At 46.5% G+C, this 20,380-nt stretch overlaps 1 protein-coding gene across 8 annotated transcripts; it reads right to left on the bottom strand.

Annotated features, from left to right (window-relative positions):
- Positions 1-700: 700 nt before the first annotated feature.
- LOC136340102 (protein bowel-like) lies at positions 701-9,879 on the bottom strand. 8 transcript variants are annotated; one of them, XM_066283870.1, is made up of 3 exons: positions 9,763-9,879; positions 1,624-2,188; positions 701-1,562 (listed from the first exon to the last, which is right to left on the bottom strand). In XM_066283870.1, exons 2-3 carry the CDS (start codon positions 2,064-2,066, stop codon positions 1,085-1,087), a joined length of 921 nt encoding a protein of 306 aa, XP_066139967.1. In that variant the 5' UTR covers positions 2,067-2,188; positions 9,763-9,879; the 3' UTR covers positions 701-1,084. The 8 variants fall into 8 exon arrangements, with proteins under 8 accessions (XP_066139967.1, XP_066139965.1, XP_066139966.1 ...); XM_066283868.1 differs by lacking the exon at positions 9,763-9,879 and adding an exon at positions 9,005-9,326 and having other exon boundaries at positions 1,624-2,185; XM_066283869.1 differs by lacking the exon at positions 9,763-9,879 and adding an exon at positions 4,573-4,642.
- Positions 9,880-20,380: the final 10,501 nt, after the last annotated feature.

Raw genomic sequence — 20,380 nt, 5'->3', positions numbered from 1 at the left:
ACTCGGCTCGTTGAAATTTTACGGCCTTCACGACATTTCTAATGCATGTCGGAGGATTTCACACGGTTAATCATTCTGCTTCTCCGCTAATAATGCTGCTGATAGATAATAGTTCAATTAAAAAATTATAAACGAATTTCCCCCATTCGTCACAAAGGAATTCTATAAACTTCTATGACAAGCTATCTCCGATTGATAATTGCTCGAGGACTCCGGGGAGGGGGGCAATTGCCATGGCGGAAAACTACAGAACATAGATCCTACACAATGAGAGTGACACAAAAAAGCGTAATGGAGAAACGTGGGTTTACTCTATTTCGCAATCCTAAACAAACTCCCAACACCGACAATCAAAGCAGCCTCGAATTATCCTAAAGTAAAAGTTTATCTAACAACCCGTAATTACGCCATTACCCCTATCTGTCTATCTAATCCGTTACGCCACCATTTAATGCGAAAATAATGTATCAGCCCAACAATCGCCAACTTCCACTACAGATAAAACCATTAATCCGTTCGCATTACGGGGAAATAATAGCGCAACCCTCGTACAGGATTATAGGCAGCCCAGTTACAGATTCCTGCTTCAGTACACAGATGGCGCCTGCTGCCGGAATACGAAATCAATGGCGACATCTGCCTATGACGTCACTGGCCAGATGTTAAGGCTTCCATACGAGGGCCGTTCAATAAAAACGAATTCAAAGGAATATGTTTGCATTTACTTCTTGCAACCGAAAACATGGGATATTTGTGATTTCAATTAAAGAACTACATATACTAAAGGGTAAAACCTAATTTGGATGTATTATGCACAAAGGGTGATTTTGATGCGTAGCATGATTACTAATCCGAAACTACACAAAAACGGTAACTATCGGCGAATGTTACGAATAATTAAAAAATAAATCAGTCTTTCTTGGAGGTAGAAATACATGTAATAGCCTAAAATAATAAATGCTTCTTTGGTACCGAAATAAGCTAAACAAGAAATGAATAAATCTTTGAACAATCAAAAATCCATTAACGCATTTTTCCAAAACTAGTGCAAGGAAAAATGTACACATAATCTATATTTATACACTTATCTCCTCATTATGTCCTCTATACTGAAACCCAGTTTTCGTCGAGGCATCTCTTCAAAAACTTCCTCGCTTTCTCCTTCAACGTCCACAACCCTGTCATCCTCCTCTTTCAGAGACAAATCCAATAAACTATCTTTGGCCACCTCCTCAATCTGAGTCGTGGTTACTGTGTCTGAAGAGATCTTTGACGGGGAGGAGGAAGAAGTTTCAGCTCCGCATTTGAAAACCTCATGATCCCTCATTTCATGATAAGAAGCGAAGAAGCTCTGGCACTTGTTGCACTCCAGAGGGCGGTCAGTATGAGTGAGCATGTGAGTCTTGAGGTTGGATCGCTGGTTGAAGGCTTTGGAACAGATGGGACACTTGTGAGGGGACTCCTCCATGTGAAGGACTTTGTGGACCGCCAAGGTGCGCGACTGGCAGAAACCTTTCCCGCATTCGGTGCACTTGAAGGGTTTTTCCTTGGAGTGAATGTATCTGGAACAAAAGGAGCGAATATTGAAAAAAACTCACGTTTGAGGGTAGTTGTTACTCGTACCTGTGATCTCTCAGATGATCCTGCCTCCTGAAAGCCTTCCCGCAGATATCACAGCTGTACGGCCGCTCATCTGTGTGCGTCCTCTCATGTATCAACAAGTTATAACTCTTAGTAAAATGTCTGCTGCAATATTTGCAAATAAACTGCTTCTTAGGCCTGGTATTTCCAGGCCCCATTTTCGCCCCACTAGGCGGCACCATGCCTCTCCCACTTTGAGGCACGTATCCCCTGAACTGCGGCTGCTGATGGTACATGACGTTTCTTAACCAGTGATTTACCATCATGGCACTATTGTACTCAGTGTGATACTGCAAGAAGCCCCCAAGGGGTTGCTGGGTTATGGGGAAATGTGCGGGGCTAAAAAAAGGAAGTTCGGGGGGTTCATTCGCGCATCGGGGGTACCAGTTGGTATTGGGTTCAGGATTGGATGGTGGAGTCTCCATGGGGGGTGTAGGGGGTTGGTAGGTGGGGGTGTGCGGGGGGGTGAGGAGGGGAGAGGTTGAAGAGTCGGGCTCCTCTTTGGGCTGGCCTAGAGGCCTGTAGGGTGCCTGAGATAGTAGTACTGCTGAAACCAAAATTGGTTTACGTAAGTGGAGATGTAAGTGAAAAAGTTAACTTATTAAAATAAATGCGGGAAACAATACTTTACCGCACGCGACGGTCGTTGCAGGTAAGACGCGAAGCGGAGATTGGGCAAGTGGTCAAGTGGCGAAAAGACGCTTTCCCTAAGAGTTGGGAAGAATTTCCCACACGCAAACAGAAAAAAATGTTTTTATTTTATTGATGCTGCATATATCTTTCACCGTTTTTGAGATGATAACGCCTAAAATTTTGAACTTTTCACTTTCGAGATCTGGAACTCATAAACAAAGAACAACAAAATAAACAAAGAATTTTTCCTTGAATTTCGATTTCCAATGAACTCGATTGCAAAAATGGGAAATTTATAATTTTCAAATGAGCCAATGTAGCACTTAGAACCCTTCAAATCCTCGACTTCAAGAGGTTCCGTGAACTTTGAAATGGAAATTGGAAAATTCTTAGAATTTAAATGTAAACCTGCACATAAGCTGAAGCTGAAATGGGGTCGGAATATCCTGACTTTAAAGGAAAATTTCGGTTGAATTTTTCCCCTTTTCAGGCAGGTAAAAGCGAATTTGAGCGAGTAGGAAAGCCCCGTTTTTGAACCAAAATCACGCGAGGAGTGTCAACTTTATCAAATCCTAAAACCCCCAAAAGAAAAAAAAGGCTTCGTAATAATGAAGGAACAAAACTAGATAATAATGGAACCGGTAATGGAAAATCTGGAAGCCTTTAGACACAGACCCGCCCGAATCTCCAAAACCGCATTACAGAAAACCCCCAAAATATGAACAGACCTGCGGCTTGTTTGCTCCCCAATCTCTCCTCCAACAGTTCGAAATTATTCATTTCGCACGGACAACCAACTCCAAATCCACAATTTACACTGAACAAAAGAACTCTCTGTCTCCGTCGGACTGTGATTGACAGTTCACTGACATCCACCACACACTGTGATAAACTGGTGCAAAACAAGCGAACGGCAAGGCCTACTACCGTGAGGCTGTAAAAGTAGCGTTGGGGGCGGGGCGCAACGAGGCGCCGCCCCCATTGGGCGCCCGGGTCGTTTTTCAACCCCTGCTGCTGCTACCCAGTAACAGGGGCTCCAAGGCCCTTTTTTTCCTATATCGGCAGGACAAACGAACGTCGTAATGGATTTGTTACGTCGTTACAGGGATGAGATTGGATTTGAATACGGGGGACCGTCTGTTGGTAGTCGGCTAGTAATAGGTGATGGATAGCAGACAGGGTGGGGACCGTTATCAACGTTTTGGAACAGTTTTTTTTTAAGTATGTGTTACGCACTCAATCATCGCGGAGTGTTCCACTTCCGATCGATTGACGATTTCGCATATCATAACGACGCCCAAGTGCGAAAATTGCACCGTCGCTTTAGTCTTCGCAATTAGGAACGATGTATTATTAGGAAATTAGTTCAGTGAAAAGGGCGAGAAGCCGGAAGAGGTTGAACAGAGGGCTTATTACCGCTAGCTGATATTTACTTTACGCCTATTAGCCCTAATAACATTCGTTGCCGCCTGAGCACAGTGAGCCTCTGACGCACGAGCGAATGAGTTCGCCTCAATATTATGGCGGTTTGAGGCCCAGGTAAATCTCGAAGCACCGGGTCTAGGGGAGCGCACATCAATCTCGGCTAGGTGGTGACTCTATCAACCACACATGCACCGTAGAGAGATTACGCAAGCCATACGTATTTCGATGGTTAGTTTCTCTCTTTCGACACAATGACGTAGGAATAATTTCACCCACGAAAGTCACCAGTACCTGTAGTAATTTCACCGCTGGCACGGACATCGCCCTTCCGGTAAACCTGCTCGGCCATTGGACCTATCGCCACAAATTCAACGTTACGACACAATCTTCGGTTTCGCAGCTTCAGGGCGAAACACAACAACAACCAGGCCCTTAACTGGCAAGCTAAAAATATACTTTTTATTGCAGGATTATGAGCGATCCTACGAGATATGCAGCGCACATTCACACACACCACAGGGATCGCATTATCGCATTGTTAATGGTACTCGATAGTACTCATGCCTGAGAAAATACGGCTGACAATAAAACTATTATAATTGAAAACTCCTCGATATTTATTATTCCAATAAATTGTTTAATAAAACGGGAAAAAGATCAAAGGCGGCCCGCTCCTTATCGGCCATATTGATTGCAATATGGTAGTCAATATACTTAGAGATAAAAGGGTTAAGAAATTACGATTGGGCTTTTGATGTTCGCCGATCAGAAAGTGCGCCGATTACAGGGAACGGTAGCAATATAAAATTTATCATTAGTTAAGGGCAGAGGAACGATTTTCACTTAGGAAACGATCGCAAATGCGGTACTCACCTGAGAAGGTCTAGCTCAAGGTGGTCGCGCGTGCACGGTATCATCAACATCCCATGTTGAACTGCTGACAACATGTAAAGAGGGATTTCGGTAGTACCACGTGAAAAAAACATTGTTCAAGGCAACTGAAACAGTTTTTGTAATAAATACCTCTGCCGATACAGAAATTCCACATCAGCGTTATTCAGAATCGGCCGGAGATGCATTTATTTTTAGTCAGCTCTTCAGTTACATTTAATGCGTGGACGTTGATAATTGCAGCTCTATGAGAACGCCAGATAATCAATGACCCAGTGGTCGTTGGCTAGCAAGCGAGCCCCGCAGATCGACCCTATACAATTTTCAAGTGAACTTTTGGGGGCGATGAGTTTCTGGTGGGTAGGCTCGTCCTCGTCACAGTCCTTCTTGGTGGATGGGACGCGCTACGGACTGTACCAAAAACCCGGCTTTAATTACCATTAAGACAAAAAGGATTTTCGAGCTTGATCATTTTCAACGGGACCCTGGACATACGGAGCCTCAGCCCCTCTTTCTCGAGACATTGACTTTTGACGTATGATACTCTTCGCTCGTAACATTCCAGGGCTTCCAGGTAGAGTAGCTTTCCGAAACACCTTTCAGGTCACCTGAAAAAAGCCCTTACCGATTTGACAGGTGTCAGTAGTTCTGTCAGTTTTTTCATTCGTATGATGACGTGTGATTCGTTTCATGGCAGCCATTTTCTGAACTATTAATCCTGAGCAAACCTCGTTGATAAATTTACGCAAATGTATCGATAACGAGTTCCTTAAGTTTCTGTATATTTTGTCCCCGGGTTACAAATTTACCCATTCCCTCTCTCTGGCATTAAAATGCGATAGATTTTACCTTCCTTCTGCGGTTCGTTCGTTGTCCCGTTGCGATTCAAGGGATGCAGGACTCTCCGGGAACTTCTCACCAGCGGCACCCTCCGGACATCCATCACTTGACTAACTGGGCGTTGGTCACCTCCCGAGATCGTTCCCATTGTGGTGTGATTTAATGAACGAAAGAAAAAAGTTCTGACACGCCGTGACGGCTCAAAACAATCCGCTCGTGCGAGTAATCGTGAATGTTCGTTAGCAGTCGTGTGGAAGATATTTTGGTTCGAGAGGAAAATGACGATCGAGATGCAGCCTCCGAGGTCAGCGTCAAAAGTGCAGTGGCTCGCCGGGGCAGTGGCGCAGCTACCGTCGAGGTTAAAGTTTTTTTTGGGGGGGAATAAAGCCTCAGGCGCAAGAAGGGGCACACTAGTTTCAGTCGAGATTAGCTCGGACGTTGAATAATTATAAATCGAATTTGGGGCAAGTTTAACGGAATCGTCCTCCTCTTGCGTCGGCTAGCTCGCCAGACTTCTTTGTAGTTCTATTTTTCTGGAGCACCCAGCAGATCTGTGACCAGACGAGCCCTGCTATCGCTCTAGGGCAGCACCCCAAACCTCTGGTTTCAAGAGATGCGACAAGGAGTCTTCAAGAAGAAACACCCTGTATACGGAACCTCAGCCGAAAGAAGGTACGTGTCTCAAGCTCGAGTTTCGCCAATTTCCATTGGACGCAAAACTCGGAACTATACTCAAATTCTAGACCGGCATAAACCATGCTACGAGCAGCAATTTTGCCGCTGTAACCGATTTTTAATCTGTCGGTATCTTCAAACGGTACCCAGATCAAAGGTGCCGTTATCTGCAATTGACACAGTTTATAGTAGCGTTGATAAAGCCGCGAACACACCTTTTTCGCCCCGGTATCAGTGGTGTCGGTAACTAAATTAGAACCGTTTATTGTTACCGGAATGACGCTCGCCGCATATCAAAACATCATCGCGGTGATGGGCAGATTAAGATTTATATTTATGTCTTCTGGATAAATTCGCCTTAATAAACACGTTAACTCATGTTTACAATATTTACGTACGTAAACAAATAGCAGTTGTCACCTGCCCGACTTAAAATGGCAGCCGGGTACCTCCCGTCCCGTCAGCTGTCACACACGTCAATGTCACTAGCCACCCCTAATGGCGATTTAACCCTTCACCACTCAAATAGCCCGCTGACTGTACGAAATCGCTAGTTAAATCTTCGTCCGGGATTGTGATGGACATCCACTGAGGCGGTACTTGGCTCGACCTGTCACTCGGGTGATCCATTAAAAGAAAAATCCACAAATCCCTTTATTACGTCCCTGTTTCCTCCTTACACAAGGCGTGTGCCGTCTTATTAAAACAGGGACGGTTTTATGCTCGTTTCTATTTGCTCAGTCGACAAAGGGCGCCGCTGGCCGGAATCAAAGAAAGAAAAATTCTGTGGCGTTCGTGCAAATAGGGCCCCATACGATAAGGACCTTTAATGGGATTGTTTTGTTCACCGGCTTATCGATGCCCGTGTAGGATTGTCGTGGTATTTGGTTTGGGTATGGGGTGTTGAGTGGTCGCACTTGGGGTGACTAGATTCAATATTTGAAGGGGTTGCTCTGGAGGAACGATCTGGGTTTCGATCAAGGTCTGATACCACCTGAAAAGCATGGTAGAGCGGACGGTGTCAACCCTGAAGGCTCGTTATCACGAAACTCGCCAAAGGGGCTAAAGAACTCTGCGGGAAGCCTCTGGTGATCACCAGCATTTGCAATTCCGTCGATGGTACCAATGGCAAATCAACTTAATTCCCGTGCCGTATCTGTTAATAATACTTCCGGTACCATCGATGGGCCACCACTCTTTAACCAAGTGCCACCCGGCAAAACGTCCGCGTTTCCATTACGTCCAAAGTAAGTTTAAATTTGTCCTTCCACAATGGTGGAATTTCTGTTCAGATTTTCCCATATTAATTGACTGTTTCTCGGGTTGATTAGCGAGCGTCCGAGGCCCCAAAATTCGGTCCTAACCTGCGGTACTAGAGATTAGACGTAATCATCAATCTTCTTCTGTAGGAGAAGCCCCAAAAAGCGAAACTTGTCTAAGGTACCGCCTGCATTTAACGGCACTACCCGGATTCTCTTCTCCGTTGGAGACTGTCTCCGTTTGGGTCCAGCTCAAAGCCCCATCAATCAGCCGCCTAAAACTTGCCCTTGGGCCTCGCCAAGGCACCTCGGACCCTGTCCAGCCCTTAAAGTACACAATGGCGAAACTCCGACACAATTAATGCATTCATTACATAAAGTCGTAAAAACGCAACTAAAGGCCGAAAGGCACGTTTCTTCGGTCCTCTTTGTTGACACAATTAGGCCTTTATTGCTCCGCCCCTGCGCCCCACGTCATAACGGCGACAAAGCTTTTAATTAAGTTGGTCAATATTTGAACTTTGGACCTGGATCGTGTAGGGTTTGCGACCCCAGAGGTCACTCCTAAGGACCGAAAAGCGGCAGGTAACTTTATCTGGGGGATAATTTCTCGGAGAGATTTTTGCGATCAAGGTTGATGGAGAGGCCTTGCCGTTGGACTGCCCTTCGGCTGAAGTGGCCCTCGGCTCTCAGGTCCCGAGGGCCGAATCGTCCAGAGGACGATTTTCCGCTGAAACGTTCTGTTTTTAAGCTGCCAACGCGGGGGTGCGCGAAAAGGGGTCCGAGGGCCGCCTTTCCGCTCCTTGCCGAAGCGTTTCTTTGAGCCCCGTGGCGCGCCTTTCCCTTCAACTAGACACGAAACTGGAAATGGCTTTTCTAAGTGAATTTCGCAACTTCAAAGGGGCTCCGCCGGAGAACAACAACCTCCGCACGCCCAACGTGTAAAATCGCAGTCTATATGCAAATGGGGCCGTAAAAATAATACTTCCAGCCCTGCGACGCAGGGAGGGCTCCGGCCAATCCCAGCGGGCGGCCGCGCTGGGCGATAACGTAGAAAAAGTCGGAATTGCGTTATCTTATCGAAATTAGAAATCTGCATTAAACGTTTCGAGCCCATATGGCCCCTTTCGGTCATTAAAACCCGATTAATGGGGGATAATTGGGAAAGCAAATGAGCCTCGGGGGGCTCCTTTCAATGGGCATGGAAGTGAAATTTTCTAGTGTTTCTTCAATGTCAGGCTTTTTTTGGTGCGAGACCCGTAGAGTGTCGGAACCTTAGGCATAGGAGGTGCCATAAATAAATTTGTCAAGCAGAAAGGAAACAAAGTGCTAACTGAGCAGCATCTTTCAAGGGCGACGGGGCTCCCGCAGGGACCACCCATGTTGGAGTGGACGCTCTGGGATTTCGCACTTCCGAGACGAAGAAAGCGAAGGTGGATCCTCAAGGAGGGCGGAAGAAATTAATCCAATAGTGAAACGAATGAAAGGACGGTGAAATGAATTAGGAAATAATGAAAAAAATAAAAAAATAATAAAAAAAAATAATTAAAAAAATAATAAATTAAAAAAAGTAATAATTAAAAAAATAATAGTAATAAAACAAATAAAGAAACGATAAAATAAATAAAACTTTTACTCACTATAACCTGAAGAAGAAGAATATTTTACTGAGGGTTTGATGAGTTTGAGACGATCGGAGAAATGTGCTCGAAAACTTCCGCTTCGCCCCCTTATCAGGTGCTCCGCAAGATCGACCGTTTCACCGATTTGACACACAATTACAGATCCAAATAGGATTTCGAACAGACATAAACCGGTTTAACGATTTCACAAATTCGTAAAAAAGGGATCGAAGCAGTACTAAAAAACTCGTAAATTTATTTTTTAGTGCTCTTGCTGCTACCAGGAAACGGTCTTTTTGAAGCCGTAAACTGTGACCTCGGATTGGAATCAAGAAAGTCTGTAAATCAGGTATTCAATTCGTCCGGTTTATGCCCTTTTAATAGCTTAGTAGATGCCGATGTGGGAGGGATTTAAAAATTCCCTAAATGGTCCTAAGGAAGGCGATGCGCGTTCCGCATTTGCGAGATGTTCAGTGGAAATTCACCAGCTACGATCGGACGTGAATTGGAGCGTGAGAAAAATTCTCAAAAAATAAACCTTGAACGACGTCAAAAAAAAAAAAAAACGGTGGGAACGCAGCACCCGAAGTGTTTTGCATTGGCCACATACGGCGACTGTCAGATGTTACTGGCAACTATGTCCGAAATTTGCCGCTTGAAGTTCCGGTCGGTCGCCGATATTTTTTCGTTGTTAGTTCGTGCACCACCACGGGCCAAACCACGGTTTGACCATGTTCAATGGAAACGAAGGGAAATTACGCATGGTTCAACCTTACCCTTTTTGGATGGGAGGTACTGCCTGGGTCCTGAGGCCTCCTCTTCGATCACTTTAACTTCGTTTGAAGCGATCTTTTGATGAGCCGAGACCGATTTCACTTCACTGAATACTGACGATTAATGATGCGTTGTTTCAAGGAACAAAGGGGCGGTCTCGTGTGTCTGCCTGTGCGTATTTTTAGTCTTAACGAACGAATTGCTGCTTGCCGGGAATTGATAAATCAGCCGTTTCCTTGGAGGATCCCTTGAATGATCTCATGTGTACATACTGAATTCGCTTATCTCCCGAATTCCGGGCATACGTACATGCGAACGTTCTCAAAATGGAAACTTTCGTCGAATTTGTTTATCAGCGGGGAATTTGTAGTTGTTCGGGCGATTTTAATGGGCTAACGCAGCTGAAAACCGTGACATAAAATGGAGAGCCATAAGGATGAGGAAAAAAAAAGGCATTTGGAACGCAGCTGCAGCGGTTTTTCCGTTGGTCGCACGGGGCGACTGTCAAGCGTTACTGGCAGCCACGTCCGAAATGTCAAATTTGAATTCTCGAACGGACGGCGTGATCTGTTTCGATTTTTGCACTTGTCCCGCCGTCATCGACCAGAATCGATCGCGCCCTGTGCCCGGGGGATTCGCGGACGACGGAGGAAAAGTCGTCTCTTCACCTTCGAAAAAAAATGCGGGGAGCGAGGTAGTTCGACCGCAAACGCCGCAGACTTGTGCCCCCTCGGCATGCTCTCCATGTGCTTTTTCCACCGACTAATGCCTGAGCCCCGCGGGCACTTTCGGACGGTACCTCGTACCCGCAGTTGCGACAAATCGGGCGTCGCGAAATGATCATTGATCGCGGCGCGGAGGCGGGAGCTCGCGCTCGGCAGCCATTTGCATTCGTCGCCATCGGAGGCGACGGCGACGGCGGCGGCGTCGGCGGGCCGGATCAAAGCACGCCTGCCTCTGAAGGCCCGCCACTCCGGAGCTTAATTCGATTTCCGGGCATCGCAGGAATCCGGGGCTCGGTAGCTCGGGGCGCTGCACGGTTTGGGGGCGCAATACCGAGAGATTTAATTGGTCATTTATTTTGCGATGGGGACTTTTTGTGAATTGAAATCCTACAGATCTCCACACAAAGGGGGCGAAGCGGCGGCGCGTCTCCCGTCCGAAGAGCGCCATTTCTACACCGTACCTTGTGGCTTCGTGACACTTACCATAAACCTCCGATAAAACTAAACACTATCGTCGGCCCAAGGGGACCTGCATATATCCCCTCAATTATTTCTAAAATCCACCTTTCAAACCAGGGTTATCTGGTAACAGCCCACCCATCAAAATCAGCCCTGACAACTCATTTTCGAAGGCCTGTCCTAATTAAAACCCGTAAAATTGGCCCGCTATTTCCTGAGGGGGTGCAGGTGGATTCCGAAACGCCTTGTACCCATACAACATGCCTTCGTGTTTATAAATACAATCCATCGAGTAGGACAACCTTCTAGCTCGATGGTCCGCCGGTGCCCCCGAGGTATCTGTTATCTTTTGGCAGTAGTTCTGGTTTAATAAATTAGTAGACTTAGTGGGTCCTCTGGCGAAATTGCATGTTACCCGAGCACCTTGCTTTGTCTTGAATTATTCATCAGCGGGGCCCTTTAGGTTGTGGGCAGGTAGTGAGGAAACACCTGTTTCGCATGTTAGATATCAGGCTGCGAGACAAAAATGTCTCGGAGAAATGTGCCTCCTTACATCACTTACTGCAACATCTGCCATCTTTCGATCACATGAGACCGACCGTCTCTGCTTTTTATCTCGGACTTGGGGAATTTTAAGTGTTTCCCTCGAATCCCTTCAAGAACCTTCAGAAGTTAACACTTCTGGGGTTAAGACGTTGCCAGTCCCTTTCGAAAAATTCTCACGCACGTTGTTCGTATCACACGTTCGGAGAGTGTACGAGGATCCGTCAACAATGAGGGCCGGTACCAGGTCTGGCGAAGCCCAAGGGGGAACCGCTTTAACGTGACGCCTTCCTGTATTTACGTACCATTCCGAGCACATCGTTTGCTTGAGAGCTTTTAGGATATCTGGCACGATAATGATAGGCCACTTCAGGGGTTTGACACTCCAAACCTTAAGAGTCATCAAGTAGTCATAATTTTCCAGCTGATAAACGATTTTGACGAAAATAGTTATTTTAAGAGGGTGCGTGTTCGGGAGATAAGTGCGTGAGCATTCGGAATGTGTCACATGATCGGCCGTTTCCGAACAAAATTGTCCCGTTTTTGATTTTATTATTTCGATCCTCGACCGTTTCTGCGTTAGAGAAGTGGTCTCAACAGTGCAAATTTCGAACGCAGCGGGCCGCAACAATTGACGGTTGCCCTATGCCGACAATGTAAAATATCGCGCAGCTGCGATCCAGCCGTCCGAAAAATATTGGTGGCGCGTTCGCCCCGATTCTCGGACAACCGCTCCGTCCTTCGTGGAAAAACTGTCAGGGGCGCGCTGTGCAAATTCTCAAAGGGGTCTCTGTAGGGGGGCAACGCCCTTTCCAAATTTAAACCGCTGCATCTCCCCGCAATTTACAGTTGTCCCTTCCCAACTGGGGATTCTCCCTAGTCAGTATTTGCGGTACTTCTGTCCAGTTCGACCTGGATCCCCCAGTGGCCCACTTATGGTTTCTGGTGCCTAATGTCACGTCGATGGACGTGAAAAATTTTACATGTCTCATCTGGCTGACATCGATATGCACTTTATCACTGATGGCTTGACATACATAGCTGAAATTGGGACAGCTTGCGTTTCGCCAATTAAAGGCCCTAAGCCAGGCCTAGCATTATTATTAACACGAAAACCAATATCGGCCTAATCCAGAAAACCCACAGAACGGTTTGATTATCTAGAAAACAAACTGGTATAAATCAGAGAGATACCCGAATCCCTCCGAAGCCCTTTTATCTCTGGCACCATCTGTCTGGACAGGAATTGGCAATTTGGGCTGCTTTTACACCGAATTAACGACTATTAGCTTTCGCTTTTAATTAGTACTGTCGTTTGTCAGCTAATTTCCCAGATTTCATCGAATTGATGACGGAAACCGGGATTAGGGCACCGTCATCTGGCATATTGGATTTCTCCTGTTTGACTTAGCTGTTGCCGAATCTGGGCTTGGGAAAACAAGGGCGAAAATGATCGCTTTCCCAAAACGGAACTTCGACGAATTCCAAGTGGAAATTCCGCGAGGAATGCAACACTTGAGGTCGGATGTCACGTGAAATTGGCCCGAGTGGACCGAAGGAAGCGACGCGCGGCGCATGCCTCGGACTCGAGCCGAAACCGCGAATTTCGCGACACAAAAATGGCGGTCCGAATTTCGCGCGAAATCGAACTGGACGGGGAGACGAATCGTGCGCGACGTGAACTTGAGGCCGAGGCAATGGAACTCACTGGCGCCACCATTGCAGAGGCGGCAGCCTCGCGCTACACCTCCAGGAGAATCCCCGAGGCCGGACTGCTGAGCAACCTCCCCGTCCTCGTTGGTCAAGTTCGCCATGGCGGTCATGGTCCGGCACTCTGGAGAGCTCTGACACTGCAGACCTGCGAAGTCGAGTTGTAGGTCTGCGGAGGTTTCGTATGGGAGCAAGAGGAGGAGGAGGAGGAGGTGGTTTGGATGGGGGGTTCGCGGGCAGGTGAGGATGTTGTTGAGCGGGGATTTGCTCGACGTGAAGTCAGTGTTAGCTGTAAAAAGAGCTGCGTCAGCACCCGCACGGACAACCCTTTCACCGGTTATTTTAGCTGCAAAAAACCTATTCAGACCTGTTTCATGTCTGAAAACGCAGGGACGCTTCGAAAAGGGTGATTTATGCGCCCTCCGAACCGTGTTTTATCTGGGCGGGGACCAGAATCCCAGGCGATAACACATTTCTGCTCAAGAATGTGGATAAGAGCCCTACAGGGCCACGTGTTTAACTTCATTTCCGAAGGGAGAAAGAGAAAAAAAAAAGGAAAAAACGTCGAAGGTGTGAAGCAATAACGTCTCTTTTCGGTCGTTTCGACTGCGAGAAATGATTTTCATATACCCAACGCCCATAAAAGCGTCCATAATTCAGGCGGAGCCATTAAGTCAATAAGCTTTAAATCTGGAATAAACGCAGTCCTCGCGGCTAAAGGTCACAGTCGTGTAGAAATAAACGGTCACTAAATTAAAATGTGTTTATTTTTATGGGGCCAGTTACTGTTTTTAGTGGCCTGAATTATTGAAATGACTTCCGACAAGGTTGGCACTAAAAACCTCTCGAGTGGTTAAGAAATGCACACACAAAACGACTATTTGTTTTAATTGCCTCGGTATTAAATTACCATTAAAAAACGCATCAAAAATGGCCCCGTTTTATTTATTTATGTTTTTATTTATTTTTTCCACTTTTTCCCTCGATACTTTTTCCATTGGGAGCGGGCGCAATTCGTAAGAATTCCATCATTTAACGGCAACGTTACACGGCCAATTTCGCAGCATAATCTGACTTGAAGGCGCGACTAATCGGTCTTTAGGGTGGAACGGCTGTAGAATGGCCCTGTTTTGACTTTGTGACTGGTGCTGATACAAACTGGCACAAAAGGGCCGTTACGGGTGTCAACAGAAGCGCGTGGAAGAAAGCTCGTAAAAAGTTGGACATTCACTTGAAGTCGTAAATACATAAACGCCCAGAAATCTCCGTTGTGGGGCTCAAGGTTTACTGCGAGCACCCGATCACAATGCCGACGATGTATCGGGTGGATCGAAAAAAAAAAGCAAAAACCTTCAACCTTCGTGACGTCACGGGGGCGTCGGCCGCGAGGGTCGCCGAAAGTTGTCAAAACCGGTCGAAGAACTTGTCAAAATCGTCCGGGAAGAAGCCCTTTTTTTAATCGCCGAAATCCCTTTGGAAACTCGCGAAAAACTCGCCTTACCTCTTATCCCTGACCATTCGAAAAAGACTCTCTTTATGCCGCCCTGCGCAGGGCGGCCCTTAAAGCTGCGCAGACGTTTTACGGTGGAACGCCACGCGGGAAAACAACGATAGTTTGTCGCATAAGCTGCGTTCCAAAATGCCCCCGGTTACGAAAACGCGGGGCTGCAAAGCGTTGGAAAATAAAAATGAAAAATAAGTGAAAATTTGTCATTGAAATCAATGGAATTCGGCATGTGAAGGCTGTTGCCGGAGGGGCACTAATTGCAAGAAAAACACGCGGTTCAGCTATCGAAAACCATTATAATGCAATAGGGCATTCGACGCCCTGCGGGTGGACATCGCGATGGCCCATGAGTTACTTCGATAATCGCGAAGAAAGAGGAGATGCGCCACTGGTTTTCGTCAAAGTAAAAATGGCGACAAAAGAAAACTTCCCATTGATTGTTCGTCGCATTTAAATGTTTGTTGAACGAACCGCAGGTTTTCATTGCAACTAACGCCCCTCCACTAACCGCCTTCGTGCCCCAAATTCCATTGCAACGTCCCAAGCAGTTTCGGAAATATCCATTAATTTCCATATTTTTCTAAAACTCTGCAGCCCCGTCCAATCGCAGCGGAGCATTTCGGAACGCAGCTTATGCGACAGTCCACCTTTATTATGTGTAATCCCACCTCGAAATGTCCCCACGTCATTGAGGAACACCCTGTAGGATACATCTCGACCGCATTCAGGGTGTCGGAAAAAGTCGCGGCGATATTTCAGGGGTGATTTCTCAGATCATTTCCTGAAAAACAGTTCCCGTGGGTCCGGAAGTGTATTGTTTCGGGAGATACGGGGTGTTCGGTTCTTCTTTTAATTTTTTTTTTGGAAAATAATTCCAAGTAACTCACGACGGATTTTGTCGAAATCTGGCTGCGTCGGCCGTGGCGTCGAGGGGCTGATTTGGCCCTAACCAGATCGAAATGACCAAGTCTGCGGGGTAAGAGAACGTGGGCGACCGACTTTAATTCAATTTCGATGTTTCCCCGAGACGCGGCACTGAAAGAGCAACTTTTTTGTCTATTGAATTTTCGACGTGTTTTCCCGCGTTTACGAGATAATTCAATGAGAATCATTTCGCTGTAATGGAAAAATACAGAAACATTTTCGATAATTTCCAGGGCTCGTTCCCTCGCTCCCCAAGGACATTTAGTGCTTTGACGATTTCGAAAAATCTGTCAAAAAGTGTTTGAATGATTTTAGAAAAATCGTTATTTTAAAAAAAAAAAACGAACGCCCTGTATGTTGACAACAATACACTTTCCAGGCCTACGGTCGCAGGAACGTTTTTTTCATAAAATGGCCCCCGAAATCGCCCCCTTAAATATGGCCGCGTCTTTTTGGAACACCCTGTATAATGTTTTCGTAGGCAATTATTAGGTTTTATGGTCTCTAATATCTACCTACCTAAGATGCCATCAGGGCGCATCTTTTTCAGTAAGATTGTAAAACTTGATGGTGGCGACAATGGGGCTCTTTACCCAAGTTATTTACAATGTTTTAAAAAACAGTGCTGCAGTAAATTTCGGCATTTCAGGTTGCATTAAAGACCTTACCGGGCCGGCAGTTGGGCCTCATTTCAGTTCGGGGTCACCTCTGGGCTGGCTCCAGATATGACCGTAGATCGCCCAGAAATTACCTGATTACATAACGAATTTTTCGACTTTTTTTTGGGGGATCCCCCCGTCCTCAGTTGGTTTTAGCCGAGAGCCTCGTGCCACTCCACCGCACTGTTCTCAGTTAGAATTAACTGAGAACAGCTGGACGACGCAGTGCTCATGTGGTACGTGAAAGTAGATTCGCCAGATACGGATTTTTCCTTCGCTTGTCCTCGTTCAGTTTCAAAGAAAAACGGCCCACTGCCGGGGCAAGTACCCGCGGACGTCAGTGGCGTCCTGCATTTTCCGTGACTTGCGCGAATTCCGAGGGTCGAGCGACGACCTCCTCCCGTTAACGTCCCGTGATACGGCCCTGATTTATTTCCGTTTCGGAATTGACAAAAGTCAGCTTTCGATATGCAAATCAGTGGCGTACTGCGGTTGTCGCAGCAGGAATTCGCACGTCTGTAATTGATGAGCGACGGGGTTCTTCGCGAGGTTTTGCCTCTAACTTTTTGGTCCCCGGCGTGGAAACGCGTGCAGCCGCCCCTGTTTCCGTCTTCTCAAATGCGAATCAAGGCAAGGGCAGACGAAGGAAAAATCGGAGCCGTCTGGAAAAGGTCTCTTAAGGGTGGAAAATCCGTCCGCGAACATATTAAATTTAAAAGATCACCCTGTCTTTTCTCCAGAGACGTTTTTCTCGACTTCTAGTGAAAATTCCCACGAGAACCTCAGAGCCGCGCTACGAAAATATTGAGAGGGGGCAGGGAATAAAAGTGAAAAATCAGCAAATCGTGGGTTTCTAACGCTTCGAACATCCTCCAGTACCCTCAAATTTCAATCCAGCCTCCTTAATAACGGACAGAACGGTGCTTAACCAGATAATCATCACATTTTTAACCCACCCCGAAGGACGCTTAGCCCAAAACCACCCCCTCATCCATCCACGCACTCGAAACGCTGCAACATGCAACCCATAAATTAAGTTATTATACCCTCTGTTACCCTCTATTAAAATCCGCTTAATAAAAGCGGAAAATTACCCCCGGGGAAATTGAGAGGGAATGCGTAGGCCGAACCCTCCCGTAGGCACCTGAGGTATTTTGTTTGTTATTTATCGGAAATTTGACTTCCTCTGCCCCCGGCAGCTCGCATACTGATCTGGGAGGGCCGAGGTGAGGGGGCTCGCATTGGAGTTTATATGAGATGTTACTCGAGTGATACCTTCTAAGGGTTGCGTGTGGGCCAGTGGGAAGCGCCATTGGGACAACTGGGACGTCCACGTGAAAAGGGGAACCAAAACGTCTTTGGATAACAGCAAATTCAGCCCAAATTCTTTGTTTAGAAGTGAACCTTTTGAGGTGCCAATTGGGCCTGTAACTTGGAGGGTCGCATTAAATGCGCGTCTGGCTCCTTCGCCATTTCCAACTGGGCGGTTTCGGCGCTCTCACCATCAAAACATCTCAATTCCGCGAACACTTTTGCATTATTGGGTGCGTTAAAGGGGCTTTCTAGACTCTCCTGGCGTTGTTCAAGGGTGCTGGGCCAAGCATCGGGTGGATTTTACGTAATCAATTTGCACGTGTAAACAAGCGTAAGTAGCTGCATCCTGTTGCCCAAGTAACAAAGACATTTGACCCTGGAATCGCTACGACCCACGTCCTTTTAAACGTTTATAAGGGTAGTTTGCAACACCTATCAATAAATCAAATTCGCTCTAATTTCGAAACCCCTTTCCCTCTAAATGTTAGTAATTCTTGTCAAGGGTAGTAAAGCAGCTTTTGTTGCGTCCTAAAACTGGAGCATTTCTTTTGTATGGTTTTTCTTTAAAGTTGTGTTATTCAAGTTTGCGACCGATTTATGCAAGACGGACAAACAGCTGAAGAAAGATGAAAGCGTTTTAGGGTGGTCATTTAGAGGGCAATAGACTTCGAATCGAATGGTGAAGGGGACACGCCGAATTCCTCTAATCTCCGGTGGCAATTTTGCTCAGACGAATTTAGGTACATCACGCTTATACCGGGGATGAAAATTTCGTTCAGAGACACCCGATCGCGGCAGTAATTTTATTTTTAGCCCACGTGCCAGTTCACCTGTTGAAATTTTCCATTTGAGAAGAGACCAACGCCAGCCGAAAAACTTACGGTACCCCGAATTATAATATTTTTTATTTCTTGCCTACTGGCGCCATCTGCACAATTTTCCATCAAGGAAAAGTGGGCGAAAATAATCGATGTCCGTGTCGCCATCTGCCGTCCAACAAGTGAATCTGCCCCTGCAGTCGTCATATGAGAGTACCAGCCTCTGCAACGGGCCGGATTAGGCGGACGACAGCTCCATCTCTGAGCGACGGCAATATTATTTACTAGGAGCCCTTTTTTGGGGTTCGCAAGTCGCTCCGTGAAAGATTTATTCGAACCATCTAATAATGGAATTTGAAGTAAAAGAGTGGGATTACGCAACGGGGTGCTTTCCTGACTGTTTTTTTTATCTTGCACGGCAATGAAGCTCCAACGTTAATTTAGATTGTTGCCAAATTTTTCCATAAGGGACTGTAGGCACCCGTATGGGGAAAGAGGCGGATTGGTGGGCAGCCCTGCTGGTAAAGACGATCTTTTCCTGGTTTTAGGAAGAGAGTGATATTAGCTTTGCAACAGTCCCAGGCTGGGCCGACCTTAGTTAGTCTGCCGCCCTAGGCCGTCGCCAAACTTCACCCTCCATAAGATCGGTGCCGGTCCCGGAATCTCCGCTCCTGACGATTTCCTCAGAACTTGATTCCCTAATTCGATGACTTCCCGCCTGAGGTGCTGGAGGACCTCACCGACGGCCTCTCTCCTCGACACGCACAGTATATGTGTAGTGTGTTGCCTACCCCCTCGCGTCCTTTAACGATCCTCCACTTGGTATTTGCAGAATTATTTCCCGAGCAGCTTGCAAGGGCCCTAGCCCTGTCCCCGCTTCTGCACGTCATTACCCATTTGATCCTTATTGAATTATCTGCCCGATAGTCAGAACTACACGTTACAAACCCACGTTTTGGGCAGGTGTGAATCGATCAATTCTTCCTTGTACCAGGGGCATGTTTCCGATGAGCAGGTGCCCTTGTTCAGCTTCTTCTGCAGTTTTCAGGTACTAATAACGAGTTTAGAGGGAAAATTGCCGGTTCAAATGGCAGTTGCTGGCAGGTCGATATCTCATCATATCGACCCTAACAGGTTGATTCCGATATGGGGCAAGATCGCATAAGCAGAAGCATCTACAGGTATAAACGATATGTAAATCAGTTGCGACCTTTGACTGCTCCTCGAATGGGGCACTAATTATCGTGTATGTCAACCATCATAATAAACATTTGCATTAAGGTCTGATCGCAAATGGGTCAAGCAGTAACGGAAACCGATGACTAGAAGTGTTGACTACATTGTTCCGCAATTACTTCTCGGTAAATGTACAAATTGATCGATTCGGATTCAAGTGCAGTGGGCACGCCCTTTTTGCGGTAGCAGCCGGTACTGAGCAGTACGATCTTTCGATCTATTAGTCATTTTCATCGATCCGTGAGTGCACAGGGAGAGATCGGTCAAAATTTCACATAAGGGCAGCTGGAGTTTATCGGAACATGTTCGGTAAACAGACGTGACTTCTGCAGATTGGCGTTATTGCCTGGGGGCGACTGCCGTTTATTACCCCCCCCGGCGCTGATTGAATTCATTTCACGGCAACGTCGCAATCAGCTTTTCTTTTGGAGGGAAATCCGCCCAGAAACAGCAGTTCTGCCCATGTGTGTTCACCTTGGCGCAGTCATGAATGTGTAATTCGATTAAAAGTGAAACGAAAGAACGTTTAGTGCAGGCAATCAATAAGCTCTGAACGATGACAGAATTATTAGTAACGAATTTGCATATAATCGCTGATGTTATTAGTCATTTCTCGCGTTTCAAGGGTTGCTGTGGAGCACAAGCACAAGGCAAACTTGGATTTGTCAGCAAACACCTGAGAGCATGCATTAACAGTATCGTTTAGGCAAGGCCAGAGACGTGGT

This window comes from Euwallacea fornicatus, chromosome 7 (assembly GCF_040115645.1).
Source record: "Euwallacea fornicatus isolate EFF26 chromosome 7, ASM4011564v1, whole genome shotgun sequence".
Lineage (NCBI taxonomy): Eukaryota > Metazoa > Arthropoda > Insecta > Coleoptera > Curculionidae > Euwallacea > Euwallacea fornicatus.
Note: the sequence above shows the minus strand (reverse complement) of the source record. Positions and strands in the feature narration are given on the sequence as shown.